Source organism: Chiloscyllium plagiosum, chromosome 1 (assembly GCF_004010195.1).
Source record: "Chiloscyllium plagiosum isolate BGI_BamShark_2017 chromosome 1, ASM401019v2, whole genome shotgun sequence".
NCBI lineage: Eukaryota > Metazoa > Chordata > Chondrichthyes > Orectolobiformes > Hemiscylliidae > Chiloscyllium > Chiloscyllium plagiosum.
Genome location: NC_057710.1, coordinates 58,039,167 through 58,057,267, shown reverse-complemented (window position 1 = coordinate 58,057,267; position 18,101 = coordinate 58,039,167). Strand labels below are relative to the sequence as shown.

General features: G+C 42.3%; 1 protein-coding gene across 4 annotated transcripts in view; it reads left to right on the top strand.

Annotated features, from left to right (window-relative positions):
* The first annotated feature begins 1,177 nt into the window (after positions 1-1,177).
* LOC122548517 (tropomyosin alpha-1 chain-like) overlaps positions 1,178-18,101 on the top strand; it is a 108,628-nt gene continuing 91,704 nt past the window's right edge. The window contains exons 1-2 of one of the 4 annotated variants that reach the window (XM_043687286.1): positions 1,178-1,485; positions 3,860-3,985. In XM_043687286.1, the coding sequence (XP_043543221.1) occupies positions 1,372-1,485; positions 3,860-3,985 (240 nt within the window). In that variant the 5' untranslated portion in view covers positions 1,178-1,371. The remainder of the gene's footprint in view (positions 1,486-3,859; positions 3,986-18,101) is intronic. The other 3 variants (XM_043687278.1, XM_043687304.1, XM_043687294.1) reach the window with 3 other exon arrangements.

The window sequence follows — 18,101 nt, the reverse complement described above, 5'->3', positions numbered from 1 at the left end:
GACTAATGAGTATGCACAGGGTAGAGTATGGAGAACGAGAATTATCCTTCACATTTCTATTTTATCTAGTTTTATTAAATTATTTTAATCCAGTTGGAGGGTCTCATCTTTCCAATACGTCTGCATCCCCAGAGGACTTTGTATCCCACTGGTCAATTGCAAGATGGTCACCTCCAATTTTAAATCCCTTCAGGGCTGGGAGAAATTTGGTGGGTGGGGTGAGGTGCAGGGAATGGGAGATTGCTTTGGAGAGTATTGGAATAATCTCTAGAGACAATTAAGCATGGCTATGTGTCTTAGTGGTACAATGGGCTGAGGAACCAGTGATTACAGAGCTCTCTTTGAATGGGAAAGATTTAGATCTCAGCACAGACTCAACTGGGACACAGAAATGGTAAATAGGTTCCATCAACCTTTGAGAACAGCCAGGGACAGGAATCAAATCAACAGTGGAGGAATGGAGTTGGTGCTGTGAGCTGATCATTAATCCAATGGTGTATGATTGCTGGAAGATGCTGTGATTTGTGGCAACTGTAAAACATCCCCCTACCCAACATAGGGGGAAGAATATGGGAACAGGAGTAATGCAGAGTAAAACTTCCCACCATTCAGTTCAATCATGGTTTTAACAGTACCTCAACTCCACTGACCTGCCTTCCTTCTGCATCTCTTGGAGCCTGGAGGGATTTGACACTGGGGATAATAAACCTGTGACTACAGTGCCCTTACTCCTTACCCAGAGACACAGACCAATCAAAGCTGAAAGGATGAAGACTATTAAGTGGATTGAAAGAACGAAGTAAAAAGGAAAGGAATAGAAATGTGTGATTTATTAAGGACAACTCGGCAATAGCTGCTTTTTGGCTTGGGCGATGTATGTGGAAGTACAGGGGTTGCCTGGGGTTACAGAGCTGAGCTGGAGAGTTCTCCCAGCCTGTTTGTACGGAGAGACTGAACCATAGACATGGGTTTCGTATAAAGAGTAGAAGCAGACACATTCCTTTCTCTCCATCTGGCTGAGTTTCACTGAGTCAGAGACTCCCAAAGACGGGCAGAGTTGTAGCTGACAAAGAAGCCACGTCCCATCTCAGCGATGTGGCACAGCACCGCCCCCTCTCACACTCGCCACCATCCCCTCAGCCCTTTCCAAAAGAAGTCATTGGATTTCGGTTCCTTTTGCCCGGAAATCCAGCCTCCTCTCCCCAACTCCTTATTTCTCCCGCACTGCCTCCGCCGCCACACACTCCAGGGTAAAACTCTGCAGCAGCACATCACAGACTCGGCTTCCAGTCAACTCCCACACAGACAGGGTTGGCTTTCCCTTTTTTAAAAAAAACCCTTCAAACTAAAGCGTAAAGCAATCAGAGCACCATGGATGCCCTTAAGAAGAAGATGCAAATGTTGAAGCTGGAAAAAGAAAATGCAATGGACAAAGCTGACCAGGCAGAAGTGGACAAGAAAGCAGCGGAGGACAGGTGCCTGCAGGTGGGGAATGAATGGAACACAATGTCTATTTGGAAAGGCAGTTTGTACAAGTGACTACATTCCCCCCCCCAGTCAGTTAGTCAGCCCGGCTCTCACCTCGGGGAAGGCCGCTTTGTTCAGTGATTAACTCCATGGTATTTTAGTTTTTATCAATATCTGCAGGCAGCATCACGTTTTAAACTGTTAATAATGGAATAGGAGGGTCCTTCAAGGATTGAAGTAATTGGAATGGGGGAGGGGGTCAGTAAAATTCATTCTGTAACAAAGTCTATCACCGCCCACGTTTGTGGAACCTTGTAGAAACCAAACCAGACCTTCAATTCGTTCTGAATTTACTGTGCGCCTAGACTGCACACTGTGGCTGGGCGCGCCTCAGGGGGAAGCCAAGGGAACGCCCTTAACTGGTCCAGGAGCCTGTGTTAAAGGGGCAATGTGCCAGGCTCCCTGGCAGGCTGCAGTACCTGCTGTCAGCCTCGGATCAGAAGCAACACCTCATTGTGGGGTCCAGTAGGACAGTCACTGTGACTGGAGCTGGTAGATGGCTCTGGATTTCCCTCTCCCCTTCTGTTAATGTGTTGAGTCTATGTGATAGAAAGGCCGGTTCTTGATGAGCAGTCACAGGGAGAAAATCCTTCAGCTCTAGGTCCGAGACTGGGTCTAACTATCCCCCACCCCTCACTACTGCTTTTGAAAGCTGTACCTCACATCGGTACAGCTTTCTGATGCCTCAGCCAGGTCACTGAAGTTCAAGTATGAATCTAGACAAAATGGCAGCAGGTAATCCGACTACAGGAGGCATCACAGGCAACTCATTCACCAACCCTCATGGAGCACCCAAGCAACTCAGTCACCATCCACCCTCATGGAGCACCTAATGATAGAGAGCCCTAGATCAGTTTTCTTACCTCAGCAATACTGAGATCATGGTGGAGCCTTGATTGAGAAGACGCAGTGATCTGGAGAGCTGATGTGAGACTCACTGTGCCTGTATATGGAAAGGTCCACCAGGCCACAAGCAGGGCAGAGGATGGCGAGGTCACCAGCCAGCCTGGGGGGTGGGGGGTGGTAGGAGCAGGAATCAGCTGATGAGGGGTTTGGATAAAAGTGCATCTCCCCCTCCCGTGTCACCCCAGGAGGTGGCCAGCTGTTTCTAGCTGCTGTGTACAGCACCGGGTGAGAGCTGCCTGCAGCTGGATCAATCCAGCAGTGCTGGCCTGAGACCTGAAGTGAGGAGAGACAGTGGTGAAGTGACAATAGCACTGGACTCACACAATCCATGAGGCCAAGTTTAATGCTGTGAAGTTATAGGTTTGAGTCCCAACATTGCAGATGGTGAATTTGAATACATTTTGTTTTAAAAAATGCCCTAAAGTGGTCATGAATTGGTCACTTAAGGGCCTCAAGTAGTGGTAACTCAATTCAGTCGGAAGTGGAAAGGCCATGACCAGATTTGCCATCATAATCAAATAGTCTTGTCCCTCTGCAAACCCACCATCGTGGTGGGAGGGAGAGAGAGAGAGAGACATACAGAGATAGAGCACAGACTACCATCCATCCCCCATCTGTGGCAACTAATAACCACAAAGGATCTGATGATATATTTTAAAAGTGGGGAAATGTCAAATTTATTGAGTAAATGTTATAAAATGATAAAGTCAAAAATCCCGCGACACTAGGTTACAGTCCAATAGGTCTATTTGAAACCGCAAGCTTTCGGAACCTTTTGGACTATAATCTGGCATTGTGTGATTTTTGACTTTGTCCACCCCAGTCCATCACTGGCACCTCCACGTTATAAAAAGATAGAAGAAAGACTTGCATCTATTTTGTACTTTTATGGCCCCCAGACATCTCTGGTGTTTAAAAGTGCTTAAAATCAAATAAATATTTTTGACGTGTTGTTGTTATTATGTCAAAAACATTGAAGTTAATTTGTGCTCAGCAAACTCCCACAACTCTGGTAATAGTTGGACAATTTACTTGTTTTGTGATGTTGACTGCGGGATAAGAATTGGCCAAGGGATAACTTTGCTGCTCTAATTCAAAATAATGCCAAGGAATCATTTGCACCTACACAAATAGGCAGATGAAGCCTTAGTTTCACATGTCAACTGAGAAACAGCTCCTCAGACAGTGCAACACTGTCTCAGTAATGCCCAGTGTTGGCCCTGATCTTTGCACAGAAGCCCCAGAGTGGGACTTGGATTCAGAGACTGAAGCAAATCTGTTACCAACTGAATCACACGTATTGTTAGTATTTAACAATAAAATAGCCAAAAATTAAATGCACACTGGTAAGTGACTGATCAGGTATATTTTCTGTTGTATTGTTGGATGTTCTTAAACATATTAATGTTATCTTTGATTTTATTAGCTGGAAGAAGAGATTATTAGCTTGCAAAAGAAGCAAAAAGCAACTGAAGATGAGCTTGACAAGTGCTCTGAATCCTTGCGAGATACTCATGGGAAATTGGAAATAGCAGAGAAGAAAGCGACTGACGTGAGTGATTTTGATAATGCAATACCTTTTGAATTAACTCCACCACAGGATCAGTTAACAGTAGGACAGACCTTATATAAATGTAGTACATCACTGTCTCCAAAGGTGCAGGTAATACCTTGTGAGTTGCCCTCTCTCTAAAGGATCAGCTATCGTAGCAATGAAACAAGCTTGCCGGTCTCCTGCTGAGCCCAGTTTTGCTGTAGGTATTTTGGGGGTCACTGTTCTGTTTGGGTTGCTGGAGTCATTCTCATGTTTTGTTTTAAATCCATTCACTGACAAACTGGTTGAACACATTATATGTTAAGCTACGTCTGTCTCAAGCAGTGGTGTCCAATGTACAGCATGCAGATCACAAGCTGACGTGCCAGCATTTTTAACTGGCCTGCTTACCAGCCAGTGGCAAGCACACAATCCTCTTGGCTGGCACAGTCTGGCATTCCCTGTGTGTTCACTGACATCTCAAAGAAAAACCAATAGTGGAGATCTAGAATAAACACAGAAAATGTTAGAGAAACTCAGCAGACCTGGCAGCATCTGTCAAGAGAGAAACAGAGTTGCTTTGACTCTTTATATTGGACACAAAATGTAAACTCTATTTCTATCTTGACAAATGCTGCCAGGCCTGCTGAGTTTCTCCAGCATTTTGTCTTTCTTGGCCACATCTCAGTTGGTTGAGCTGTATCCAGATCCGGTGGCATCCTTTGGTTATTTCTGAAAATCAGAGTGTGAGCCTTGCAGTATCTCCTTCTAATTCTGTAATCCCCTCAGCAGCTGTAATGGATCTCACTGGGACTTCATGGTCACTAAGTGTGCATTAACTAATTAAACACCTATAATCAAATATGTTCAAGAGCTCTGGTCGTCTTGAGCACATGCATTTTGAACAGATATCAAAGATACACAAGGGAAATGGAAAAGAATCCATATACTCAGCAAGTCATGTGATGTTACAAACCGAAACCTTAATCAGAACTGTAAGGTAAAATCGGTTGTTTCTAACACAGTTGTCCAACATACATTCTATGGACCAGGGTCAATGAATTTCTAATCTCTTATTTTTCCAAACTTTGTTCTCGGACCATGTGAGTGAGAAAAAGTATTGAAATATGGTCCCTCTGCAAAAGAAGTTTGGACACCCTGAACATTGAGAATTTTTAACAAACTTCAATATCTTTTTCATGGTCTCCCATATGAATCAAACTTCATCAGTAGAAGGAAAGTGAAAAATAAACTAACTAGGATTAGTGATTGAATTTTGAAGCAGCAACTCTCTTGCACTGCACTATCTATTGGGCATCTACTTCCTGCCAACTTTCCATTGAGATATTAAAGCAAGGGCCCACCTTCCCTGCCAGGGCGATGTAACAGATCCAGGGCAGGGGAGCAGAGCTTTAGAGACCACCACGAGGTCCTGGTCAATATTTATCCTTCAGTCAACTCCATAAAGAAGATTATCTGTCCATTATCACACTGTTGTTTTGTACGCTTGCTGAGAGAAGATTGGTTGTCTCCTACATTGTATAACTATAATTAATGGGCTTTCTCGTGCTTTGTAAGGCATTGAGGTTGTGAAGGGCATGATGTGAATCAATCTTTATCGTTTTCATTTTCATGTGTTACTTTAAGTTTAAACCACTAGAGGGCATTGCTGGCTAAATCCAGACGGACGAGTTTGGCTGGCACATGTTGGCACCAGCTTTGTGTCTGTACCATGGAAGTAATGAAAATACAATTGGATGAGAATGAGGAACACTGTCAGTGGCTTTCTATTTTAAAGGGAATAGCAGGAAACAGATTTAGTTGTCCCCGCATTGAGCTTCACTATAACAGGAAGCTAATGCAGAAAGGTCAGAGTGGGAATGGAGATAGAATCAAAATGACGGACTACCAGAAATTCAGGCTCACACTTATAGACTGAAGGAGCTGTTCTGCAAAGCAATTGCTCAGCCTTTCATTGATGTCTCTTGTCTACAGGGACTGCCATGTGAGCAGTGAAATAGATTTAAAGAATCACAAGTCAATCATAGTTACATCTGAAGAAGTGTTTCAGGCCTTAGTGTGAAGTGAGGCAGTAAAAGGGCCAATGTTGAATTGGCTTGGATGGATGTGTTGGTGTGAGAAATGATAAAGAGTCAAGTTACACAAAATATTTATTACCTTTTTGTGCAAAATAATTCCTTGAAGTTATTACCTGCAATACATTGGTTAGGGCTGTACACACTTCCTGTTAACTTGTTTCATTGTATATGCCTATGTTCACCATGATAATAAATGACCCTGATATATTTAACATTGTATAATTCACCATCTTGGCAATTGTGGTGCCATAACTACTTGCCTTTGTAGTGCTTTGGCCTGCAACGTAGAGAGAATCCAACCAACAGTCACTTTCTTATTTCCCATCTTCAGTACATTTTATTCTCTTTTTTTTATTTTTCCATGGGTTGTGGTATCACTGGTGAGGCCAGCATTTATTGCCCATCCCTACTTGCTCTTGAACTGAGTGGCTTGCAAGACAACATCAGAAGGCAGTAAATGTCTCTGTGAATCACAAAAAAGCCAGACCAAGTAATAATATCAGATTTCATTCCCGGAAGGGACATTAGTGAAACAGATAGGTTTTTACAACAACTAATGATCACTGAAGAATAGCTTTTGATTCCACATTTATTCATTGAATTTAAATTCCACCATCTGCCATGGTGAGACCCCAGAAACATTAACCTGGGCATCAGAATTACTCATCCAGATTACTGAATTATTTACACTGTCAAATAGGAATAACACATACACAGAATAAAGGGTGTTAGATTAGCAACTGAGCTATTCCTGTATGTGTTGATATAGTTGCACACTGCCCTTTTTAGCTGAAGACCGGACATGGTTTTGACTCCTACTGTACAACAGATAAAATTACCAGTATCTAGGATTTACAGAAATAGGTCATCCATCCAACTGGTCCACACTTATGTATGCCACCTCTCTTTACTTTGGTTCTACTCCTATCAACACAAACTCCTATCTACAGCACAGGAAATAGACGAGTTAACTCTTAAATATCCTGCATCTGCATGCATTTCCTGTCTAAAAAAGCTAACATGCTCTTTGTCACATATTGGTGTCACCATTCTTCCTATTATAAATTCCTGTGTTAACATTTATGTAATGCATGAAACGCTTCCTGTATTTGCAAAGTCTGAACATTGTTGGGCTGCAGGGTACATTTTCATGGGACAAGAGGAGAGAATGGCAAAAGATGTCCAGTGTGCCACCTTCCCACTAACCCCCCTCCAAACTCACCCTCTCAATACAGACAAGCGAATTAGGCAGCCTGCCTACTGCAGGTAAATAAATCACTGATTAAAAATAAATAACTAATTAAGGATTAATGGAGCTTGTTAAAAGCTCAGTTGACCTCAATGTTACCCAGTGCAGTCCATAATGTGCTCAAGTGGGCAGCATATTTTTTAAAAACATGAAGTTTTCAAAAGGATGGTGAGGAAGTTAAGGATTCCCATCTTTGAAAGGTGCCCTTTTGTTACTGCTTCCACACCCTCTGCAGCCCTGGAAGATAGTACTGTTGTTTCTTCCTGCCCACCTGGATTTTAAAACCCACCTTTGCAGCTGTCCCTAAGGTGACCATACTGTCCCCACGCTAATGCCCTCATTTACCTGGCACTGTATTCAGTTGGGAGAAAGTGAGGACTGCAGATGCTGGAGATCAGAGTCGAAGAGTGTGATGCTGGAAAAGCACAGCTGGTCAGGCAGCATCCGAGGAGCAGGAGAGTCGATGTTTCGAGCATGAGATCTTCATCAGGCATGAGGGGGTGGCCCTAGGGGACTGAGATTTAAATGAGAGGGGGTGTGGGGCTGGGGGGAGGTAGCTGGGAATGTGACAGGTAGATGAAGGTGGGGGGGTGATGTTGATAGGTCAGAGAGGAGGGTGGAGTGGATAGGTAGGAAGGAAGAACAGTTCAAGAAGGCGGTGCTGAGTTGGATGGTTGGATCTGGGATAAGGTGGGGTTTGGGGAAATGAGGAAACTGGTGAAATCCACATTAATTCCATGTGGTTGGAGGGTCCCAAGGCTGTTGGCTAGTCAGAATGGCCGGCAGCTCCTCTCCAATAGGAGAAGGGCAAATCTCCTGTTTCCAGTAATGGAGGCCTCTCGCAGTAAATTATTGTGGAAGGACAGACTCCGGATTCTCCTGGCCAGCTGGTTGCTGACTTTCTTTCCCTCTGGGGGTGGTAAGCCAGCTTCCTCCTTGTAAATTCTGCACAGTTTAAATTTTCACCTGAAAACCTTTGATTCCTTCTCTTTACAAGGTCTTTAGTCCTTCCTCATATTCGCTTTGACATGGTTGATCACACCATCTTCCTCCAACCGCCCTTCTGTGGCTGGATCTGCACTTACCGTGTTCCACTCTTGTCTATCCAGAATTAACCAGGACCTTATTTTTGAGTAGTTTATCTCCCTGCCTCTGTGCTGTTACCTCCTTTGGTGCCCAAGTGAAGATCCATCTATGGTCTCTCCTATTTCTCAAGTACAAGCTGCCCTGCAGTGACATCATTAAAATACATACTGTTACCTTTCATATAGATATTAACGACACAGGCCATAGAAAATATAACCCTAACTGCTCACATTACCTTCTTTCCTTCTCTCTTTCTCTCTCTTGACATTTTCATGTAGATTGTTCGGCTTTCAGTAATGGCAGGGCAGAAATTTATTCTAAATATTGGGATACCAAAGCCAATTACTTCAGTTCCTGGCAGTAACTGTAGTTCCTAGCCACAACCTTGTCACTTTGCCAGTTGACTGAACCTGCTGTTTGCCCCTGTGGTGCCATTGACATGACTCTCCATTGCCCAATCATAACTAAGATCACAGATTTCCATCCCCTTTATATTGCCTGACTTTGCTCCTGGCTCAGCTCATCTTCAACGGAAATTTTTATCTATGTCTATGTTGCCTCTGAACTTGAGTATTCTAAAGCATGCCTTGCTTGACTCCATGTTCTACTCTGTGTAAACATGAAGTCATTCAAAGCTCTGTTGTGGTTGTTCAAATTCAGTGTCCTGTTCCCCTGTGCTCAATTGCTGAACTATACTGGCTAAGCAAAATCTAGCAGTTTAAAATTCTCATTCTCACTTTCAAATCCATGACCTGCCCTATCTCTGTCATCTCAAGCCCTGCAGCCCATCTCGATACTGCTGCTCCTCCAATTCTAGCTTCTTGAGCATCCTCAGTTTAAATCACTCCAGACCAGGCCAGCAGCTGCCAAAAGCCTTAAGCTCTGAAATAGCTTTCATAAAACTCCCAATTGCACTACTTTACTTTGCATCTATATAGCTTATTTCTTTAAAACTCCTTAAAATCTACCTCTTCCAACATTAATTGACTGTTTGAATATTTTCCACGTGGCTTGGTGCGAAATCCTCTGAAGTGCTGTGAAGACTGTGATGAAGGTGCTATATAAATGAGCTGTTGTTGATCCTTCAAAGTGTGAATTTACAGAGTGCTGCCTGATCACAAACAGTGAGCTTCATTGTGTGTGGGTAAGTGTGTACATGTGTGAGTGTGTATGTGAGAGTTTACATGTGCTTATGTATGTGCAAGTCTGTGTGCAAAAAACAAAGCAGTGATCAAACTGCCTGTTTGTTTTGGCTTTTACATTTTCTAAAGTTAAGAGAATATTTTAATTATTGAGGAAAGGGAAAAGTTGTTTCTCCCTCTCCTCCACCATAAGATAATACTCCAGTTTCTTCCTATATATCCTGTAAAAATCTTTAAATCACAAACATCTCAATTAGATCAGAGTACAGGGTCTTGGACAGATTGGCTTTCACCATCTCTCATCTGTAGTTTTATTCAATAAAACTTATTAATGTTCATTCACCTGATTATACACAAGCTGATCTTATGAAGTAACCCTTATAAAAATAACATCACTGAGGTTTTTCCAGAACCTCAGGCTGCTCTTGTTAGATCGAGAAAGGGAGGGAAAGAGAATGGTGGTTTAATCTGAGGGTCAGTATGCCTCAAGCGAGGGGAGAGGTTGAGAACGAAGGACCACCATTTCTTTAGCCGGTGTAGAAATTGAAACCATTCTGTTGATATCACTTTGTATTGCAAACCAGACATCCAGCTAACTGACTGTATGAAGGATTCTCGTTCTCAACCTCTCCCCTTGCCTGAGGCATGGTAACCCTCAGGTTAAACCAACTCTGGTATGAGAGAGCTGTCCAATGGTTTGGTGACCCTTATAATCCTTGCAGCAGCACTCTCCAGTCAATCGCCTACCAAGTCATTGTTATAAAAGTGTATGAAAGTTCTGAAAGGGTTCAAACTGAGCAGAATACTATGCATTAATCAATATGATGATTTGAACTTGCATTGAGGCCCTGCTTCATAGTTCCAGTAACAATGTCAACCACAGCAAAGTAACATGTACTGAACTACTACCATGCAGTAAACTCATCCTAGGGTGTAGGTTTGCTCGCTGAGCTGTAGGTTTGATATCCAGATGTTTCATTACCTGGCTAGGTAACATCATCAGTGGCGACCTCCAAGTGAAGCGAAGCTGTTGTCTTCTGCTTTCTATTTATATGTTTGTCCTGGATGGGGTTTGTGGTGATGTCATTTCCACATCACCACAAACCCCAGGAACCCCATCCAGGACAAACACATAAATAGAAAGCAGGAGACAACAGCTTCGCTTCACTTGGAGGTCGCCACTGATGATGTTACCTAGCCAGGTAATGAAACATCTGGATATCAAACCTACAGCTCAGCGAGCAAACCTACACCCTAAACCTCAACCTGAGCTACAAACCTTCACAAACCTTGCAGTAAACTCATCCTGTTTAAGACAAGGAGCTATTCTTGTTAGACCACCAAGTGGTTTTCGTCATGAGACCCAGGGTCCTGTAGATGGTGGCCAGGGAAGAAGAAGGTGGCGAAAACCTGCCTAATGAATCTTTCACCAAGATGAACCATGGCACACCAACAGTTTGATCCTTCCCAAAACAGTGATCACAAATGAGTGCCATACCCCCAACAGAGGCTTTTCCAGAGCTCTCGCCAGCTGCAGAGGTTGTTCCAAAGTGTGGCTTTGGTGGGAACAGGAAGAAAGTAATGGGAACAATTCTATGAAGGGAGTGGAGGAAAGTAGGCATGATTGGGAAATACTGAAAGTGTTACTTTTACCACAACCCTCACCCCCTCAGTGTGCAAGATAACTTGCAGTTGTTCATGATATTGTTTCAGCACCCCACACCACACCGAACTCTTCCCCTGACCTGAAAAGAGAAAAAGAGAGAAACACAGAGACAAAGAAAAAAAGGGGAAAAAAATGACATTGAGAGAGAAACACAAGAATAAGAGCCAAAAGCATAAGAGAAATGTCAGAACAAGCACTTAAAGCTGGTAAAGACACCGTTGAGGGAATAAGTAGTTGTGGATTAACTGCAAAATCATCACAAGAGATTCTTTATTCTGTTTAAATTGGATTATTCATGGCACTAAATGTTTCCTCTAATCCTAGTTTCCTCATTCACTTTGATGTGATATCTTGGGTTTATCTTCAGTTTTTTTAATATGTTATGAATGTCTTTATTCAGGAAGAAAAGTGATTAGCTTGAATAGGTAAATGTGTGGAGCTTAGTCGGAAGAGAACAGGAGGCTTTTCTCTTTAAAACACAAACACGACCAGGAGAGACTTGACTAAGTCTGTTCACTGCTGAGGGGGCATTTGTCTTCATTCACTGTTTTAGTCACCAGTGCATCCTTCTTCTGTGTACTCAGCCTTTTCCTGTGCCTTCACCTTGGCATTTTGGATAATGAAACAGATAATTCGCTTAAACTGGAGATAGAAGGAATGCCCATGAGGAGGGAAGCCTGTCTGATTGTCTGTCAGTTAAATTAATGGATAGAATGTCCCTCTGTGTGTTTCACCTGGGTGCTCTCAATCTTACCCTCAAATCTAACAGCAATTGGCAGCAATTCTTATAGAAACACTTCTTTAAACCAGTCTCAGACTACAGCCAAATAAGATAGTGATTGGAAGTGTTATGTCTGAAGAAACAATCATGCTGGAGAATGATAAGCTGCTTATTACCTCTAGAATATTCCTTTTAAAGAATAACGAAACTATCAAGAGAAGTGTAATTACTACAATCAATGTGCTTAGTCCCAATTGGAAGCAATCTAATATGTAGTTAACAGCTTCCAAGTACCATTAACATAACCAAGTACTTGGCTTTACTCAATTTCTCTTCAAGAAGCTGGGTTTATGAACACTGTTTTTCAGGATGCGTATTCCCTGTCAACCTTGTTTGAAGCAACAGGACATTGGTTCTGTTCCCTGCACCGTGAACACTTTGAGAATGTGGATCGACATGAGAACCCAAGGAAATCACATTTTCTACATGTAGTATGCCGCTGTTGCACAGGAGAAAAAGTTTATGACTGGGGATTTTCTTGGATCTGCTCCTTCCCTACTACATAACTGCCTCAGAGTGAGGCACACATATGAATTACATTGCTGTGCTGGCAAAAGGGACTAGAGCTGCTCCAAACAAAGTCCTGACTTATGACTCTGACTGAACAGAGAGATTTTTGTAGCGAAGACGCAGTGAGATTTACTCCATTTCCAATATTAAGAGTAGATCAGGTTTTCTTTATTCCTTCCTGGGATGTGGATGCCATGGCAAATCCAGCATTTATTGCCCACCCCTTTCCCTTAAGCTGCCTTCTTTAACCACCGCAATCCATTTGCTGTAGGTAGACCCACAGTGCCCTTACAAAGGGAATTCCAGGACTTGGATGCAGCAACAGTGAGGGAATGAAAATACATTTTCAAGTCAGGATGTTGAATGGCTTGGAGGCAGATGATGGTATTCTCATGTATCTCAGTCAGTAACAGACATCTATAGGCCAGAAAAGGATCTGTGGCCTTCACGTTCATACCAGTCAAAATTAACCACCTAACTATTCTGATCCTGTTTTCCAGCACTTGGCCATAGCTATTTTGACATTGCAAGTGCACATCTAAATACAGGTAAGCAATCCTTAATCCAAAATCCTCAGGGCCAGTTGTTTTTCGAAATTTGGAATTTTTTGGATTTTGGAATAAATTACATTTTCACAGTGAAATAAAAAAGAATTACTAATAGCAGATGCATGTGTGAATAGTACGAGTGCTGAGACACAATTGACGCCTGTCAGTGCTGGGCCATGCTGCCATGTCACAACTGAGTGACGTGGTTAGAGTGGGTGTGGAGTTGGGTCATCTGTTCACACGCCAAAACGATGCTCCACACACCACAAAAACAATTTTGGACTTTGAGCTTTTCGGATTTCGGGATTTCGGATCAAGGATCGTGTACCTATACTACTTAAATGTTATGAGAGTTTCTGCCACTACCACCTTACCTGCTGCCCCTGTTTCAATTTAGCCTGCTGATTGGAGGTGGAATGCTTTGTTTGGATGTTGAGGTCAGTTTAGGCTGTTGTACCCTGGACAGGCAAATAATTCCAGCCAGAATTGCTGGTTCCCCCAGCTCAGGAGCAGAATCTGGAAACACAATTGCCAGTCTGTATGAAATTCAAGGAGCAAAAATTTCAAATATCAGCTGATGTGAGCATTTTCTTGTCTTCAGAAATGACCTCTGCAGCAACAGGAAGAATAGCCAGGCTCTGAGCCGAAAATTCATTACCTTCATATGTATTCCTGTCACAACTGCAGTCGGATGAGCAGTAAATTAGGCTGAGACCTGAATATGCCAGTAACTTTAAAGTATGAAAGATCCCTCCAATTTTAGTTGTTTACAGAAAGCCCCAATTCTTGGTGTGTGATTCTACCAGCACTGCCTACAAGTTATCCCTTATGTAAATAACCTATGATCAGGTGTGAATACCAGTAAGTTGTTTAATTGGTATTGCTGTGTTACTGATCTGGTATTTCAGACAACTAGACTATTGATTCACAGACAAACTTCAGCATGGCAGCTGAGGAATTTAAATTCAGTGGATTAAATAAATCTGGAATCTTAAAAAAAACGTGTTATTAATATTGACTGTCAAACCATTGGACGACATGAAGGTTTGTAGAACACAAATGTCCTTACCTGCAGAATCTTATACATGACACAAACTCAACAGAAATGTGTAAGAATTATGATATCAGATCACTTGGCTTTGGGAATCGGTTTAGCTCAGTTGGCTGGATCGTTGGTTTACTGGAGCAGTGTGACGCTAACAGCGTGGGTTCAATTCCCATCTCTAATTTGAGGCTACCATGAAGGACTCTTCTTCTCAACCTCACCCCTTGTCTAAGGTCTGGTGGCACTTGGGTTATATCACCACCAGTCACTTCTCTCTAATGAGAGCAACTCTATGGTCTGACAAGACTATGGTGATACAGCAACAACAATTTGGCTTTGATTCAGGGACAACATAGGCACGACCAGTCCAGTCAATCTTGCAAGTTGTCCGCACTAATATTGGTAGCTTCAGCCGTATTTGGGGCGCTGTTCCACAGACTGATGAAGTAACAGCCTGGTATGGACACACACAGCAAATCAAATCTTATAGTCAATGACCCAGACCCCTCCATAAACATGAGCAAGGCAGAACCAAAATCGGTGACACACACATTCAAGTGGAATGGCCCAGGGAAACCTTAATATCAATCTTCATTTTAGCTGAGTGCATCCTTTGCCCCCTTCTAATCCAGTAGAAAGATTGCTCTTAATGTTACTCACGTCTATTGAAGATATATCAAAAAGCATTCTGGGAGCAACCCTAGGTGCACCTATAAATGCCATAGCCTGCTGAAGACTACGTGCATGTTAAACAGCTGAAACAGTGTGTGATTGACAGAGCTAAGTGGTCATATGATCGATAGATCAGATCAAAGCTCTACTGTCCTGTCATGAATAGTAACGGATAATTAAAGAACTAGAAGGGGCAGATCCTCAGTGCTGATAGAACCCATCATATGAATGCAAACAACAAACATTTATAACTACCTTCAGCCGGAAATGCCAATTGGATGATCCATCTTGGCCTCGGCTGAAGTCCCCAGGATCATAAAACACAGTAATGAATGAACTTGATGTATTCCCACGATATTCAGAAAGGGCTGAGCACATGGTTTATAGTGAAAGCTATGGGTCCTGACAGTATCTGCTTGTATTGCTGAAGACTTCTACTACAGAACCAATTAATAAATTAACCAGATCTATGGGAAACAAAATTAAAATCAAATGAAAAGGGATAGCCACCATCTCATTAAATGGCAGGATAGGCTTGAAGGGCTGAATGGCCTACTCCGGTTCCTATGTTCTAATAGCGTTAAAATACTCCCATTATTTTTTTAAATTTCCTTAACTTTTAAAGTTCAAATCTGAGATGAGAAAAGTTAAATACATCATTTTAAGTTAACCTACCCATGAAAAGAGAAGTGACATTAGCACAAAGGAAAGTGTGCTAATGGTGAACAGCTGGTGAGCTTTTATTTAGATCGTAAGTTTATTTCTCCTAATTTAGTAGATAGCCTTAAGAATAGATGCACAGCAGGGCACCTCAGTCCAGTGAAATGTGTATAAGCAGGAAATGTCATCAGCTGGAAGCGTGTGAATTTACCATGCCAACATGCAGCAAAATGCCATTCAGAGCTGAAAGTGGCATGTAACATTTGTGGCACACAAGTGCCAAGCAATGATCATCTGCAATAAGAGCGTCTGACCACCACTTCTTGCCATTTTATGTCATTACCATTGTCAAGTTTCATACCGTCAACATGCTGGGGTCATCATTGATTATAAGTTTAACTGGAGCAGCCATTCAGTTTCTCTGGATATAAGGGCAACTTAATTATAACTCACTTCCTCACTGCTTCAAGCTTGTCAATCATCTACATGTTGGGCATGTCATGGAATTCTGTACTTTCCATCTGTCTATCTCATGAGGATGGCACAAGACTTAGTTGTGATGCTGCTATGGTAAAATTGTCTTCCGGTTCTCACTATATAACACATGAACAATAAACAGCTTTATGTGCAAGAACTTAAGGGAATACATGGTGCCCATTGGACTTCTTCTAAATGCCTTTGAAGGGGGAATACTGACGCAAAGATTAAAGAAGAAAACTTGGGAGCTTCCAGTTTGAATGAGACAGTTCCCACATGGTATTGCACTCAACAAGGAGCACCAGAAAGACCTAGCCTGCCCAGTAGGAATGGGACTGGCATGATTGCAACAAGGGTTAAGTTGGTTGAAAACATTTCTCTTTTCAGAACATGGAAGGAGATCAGCAAAATCCCATTAAAAATGTCCTGGCAATATAAGGGTTAACTATGACACTGACCATGCAATTTGTTCCCATTTCTGCTTTATGTTTTCAGTTAATTCAGGGGTTAGTGTTGAGGTCACAAATTCCTCAGTGAAGATGTTTTTTGCCTTTTAAAGCAAAGTAGGGAACAGACCTAACCACCTTACAAAGTACTGAGAAGTGTGCTTTGCATTGAGTAATCTCAGCATACTTTCCATACTTCTCCTTTTATGGTAAAATGATGTCAAGCAGCACCAAGGAGTGTTCTACAGCTCAGCCACTCTGAACTGCCTGCTGAACATGAAGTACTGTTAACAAATCCAGACATGCAAACAGTATTGGGAAACAAGGGTACACAGCTCCCATTAAGAAATTGATCAGTATTAACAAGCCCAGGTACAACAGAAGTGCCAACAAATTCAGACACACTCTGACAGCAGAGCTCCTCTGAATACAGATACATTTATGATATGCACAAATTTAGATGCAATAGAAGTGTAATGTTACATTTACATGTTTGGTCAATAAAAGGTTATGCAACAGTAATTTCACAGTAAAGAAAGACTCCAAAAGGAAGTCTTTTCACTACATTCCACTGCCCCATCGTCATTCCATTGGTGTAAGGAACTCAAGCTTGCACAACTGGAGGTCGAGCAGGATCAGTTTCAGAAGTTAGGGAGTAAGTTGAAATGCAAGACCTACAGGATAATAATCCCAGAAAAGCTATGTGTGCCCAAAGCTTCACAATTTAGGCAAAGGCAGATCAGGGAGGGAAATGCACGGCTTGAGGGATGGTGTAGAAGGGAGGGGTTTACATTTTTGGGACACTGGGATCACTTTTGGGAAATTCACTGAAGGTGGCCAGACAAGTTGAAACAGTTGTTAAGAAGGCTTACCGGATCCTTGTGTTTATGAATAGTGGCATAGAGTACAAAAGCAGCGAAGTGATCCTATACCTGTACAAATCATTGGTCAGACCATTTCTGGAGTATTATGATCATTTCTGGGCACCTTATTTAAGGAAGGGAGTTAAAGCCCTAGAGACAGTGCAAAGGAGATTTACTGGAATGATATCAGAATGGGGGATTTTAGATACAAGTAAAAGAGGAATTGGGCTTATTCTGTTTGGAGCAGAGAAGATTAAGAGGTGACCTTATTGAAGTGTTCAGTATTCTAAATACTTTTGTCAGTGTAAAGGAGGATATTCTCTTTCGTGCATTGGTATGTAAATTACTGGGTGTCACAATTTTGAGTTTGTTGGCAAGATAGCAAGGAATTAAGGAGAAACTTCTTTGCTCAGAGAGTTGTTAGGATTTGGAATACACTGTCTGGGATAGTGGTGCAGGTGGGATCTGCAGGAGGTTTCAAAAGAGAGCTAGATATATATTTGGAAGTGATGAATTTAGAGGTCTACAGAGATAGGGCTGGAGAATACAACTAATTGAGTAGCTGTTTTGGGAGATGGTGCAGACATAATGAGTGGTCTCCGTCTGTACTGTAAAATTCTATGATCCTATGATCTAATGCAAACAGGCTTAGCCATCCATTGTCAGATCAAACTGACCTATATCAAGCTCTGTCAGGTCTCACTGTCTGTTCAAACTGTCCATGAATGTAAGAGATTGTAGCAAGAGTAGACCATAGACCCAGTTGAGCAGATGGGCTTCACTCCACACTCCTGCTTGCTCCCTTTGTCCCTGATACCAAATATTTGTCTATGTCAGACTTAAATATAACCTGACCATGCCGACCAGATATCCCAACCTAATCTAGTCCC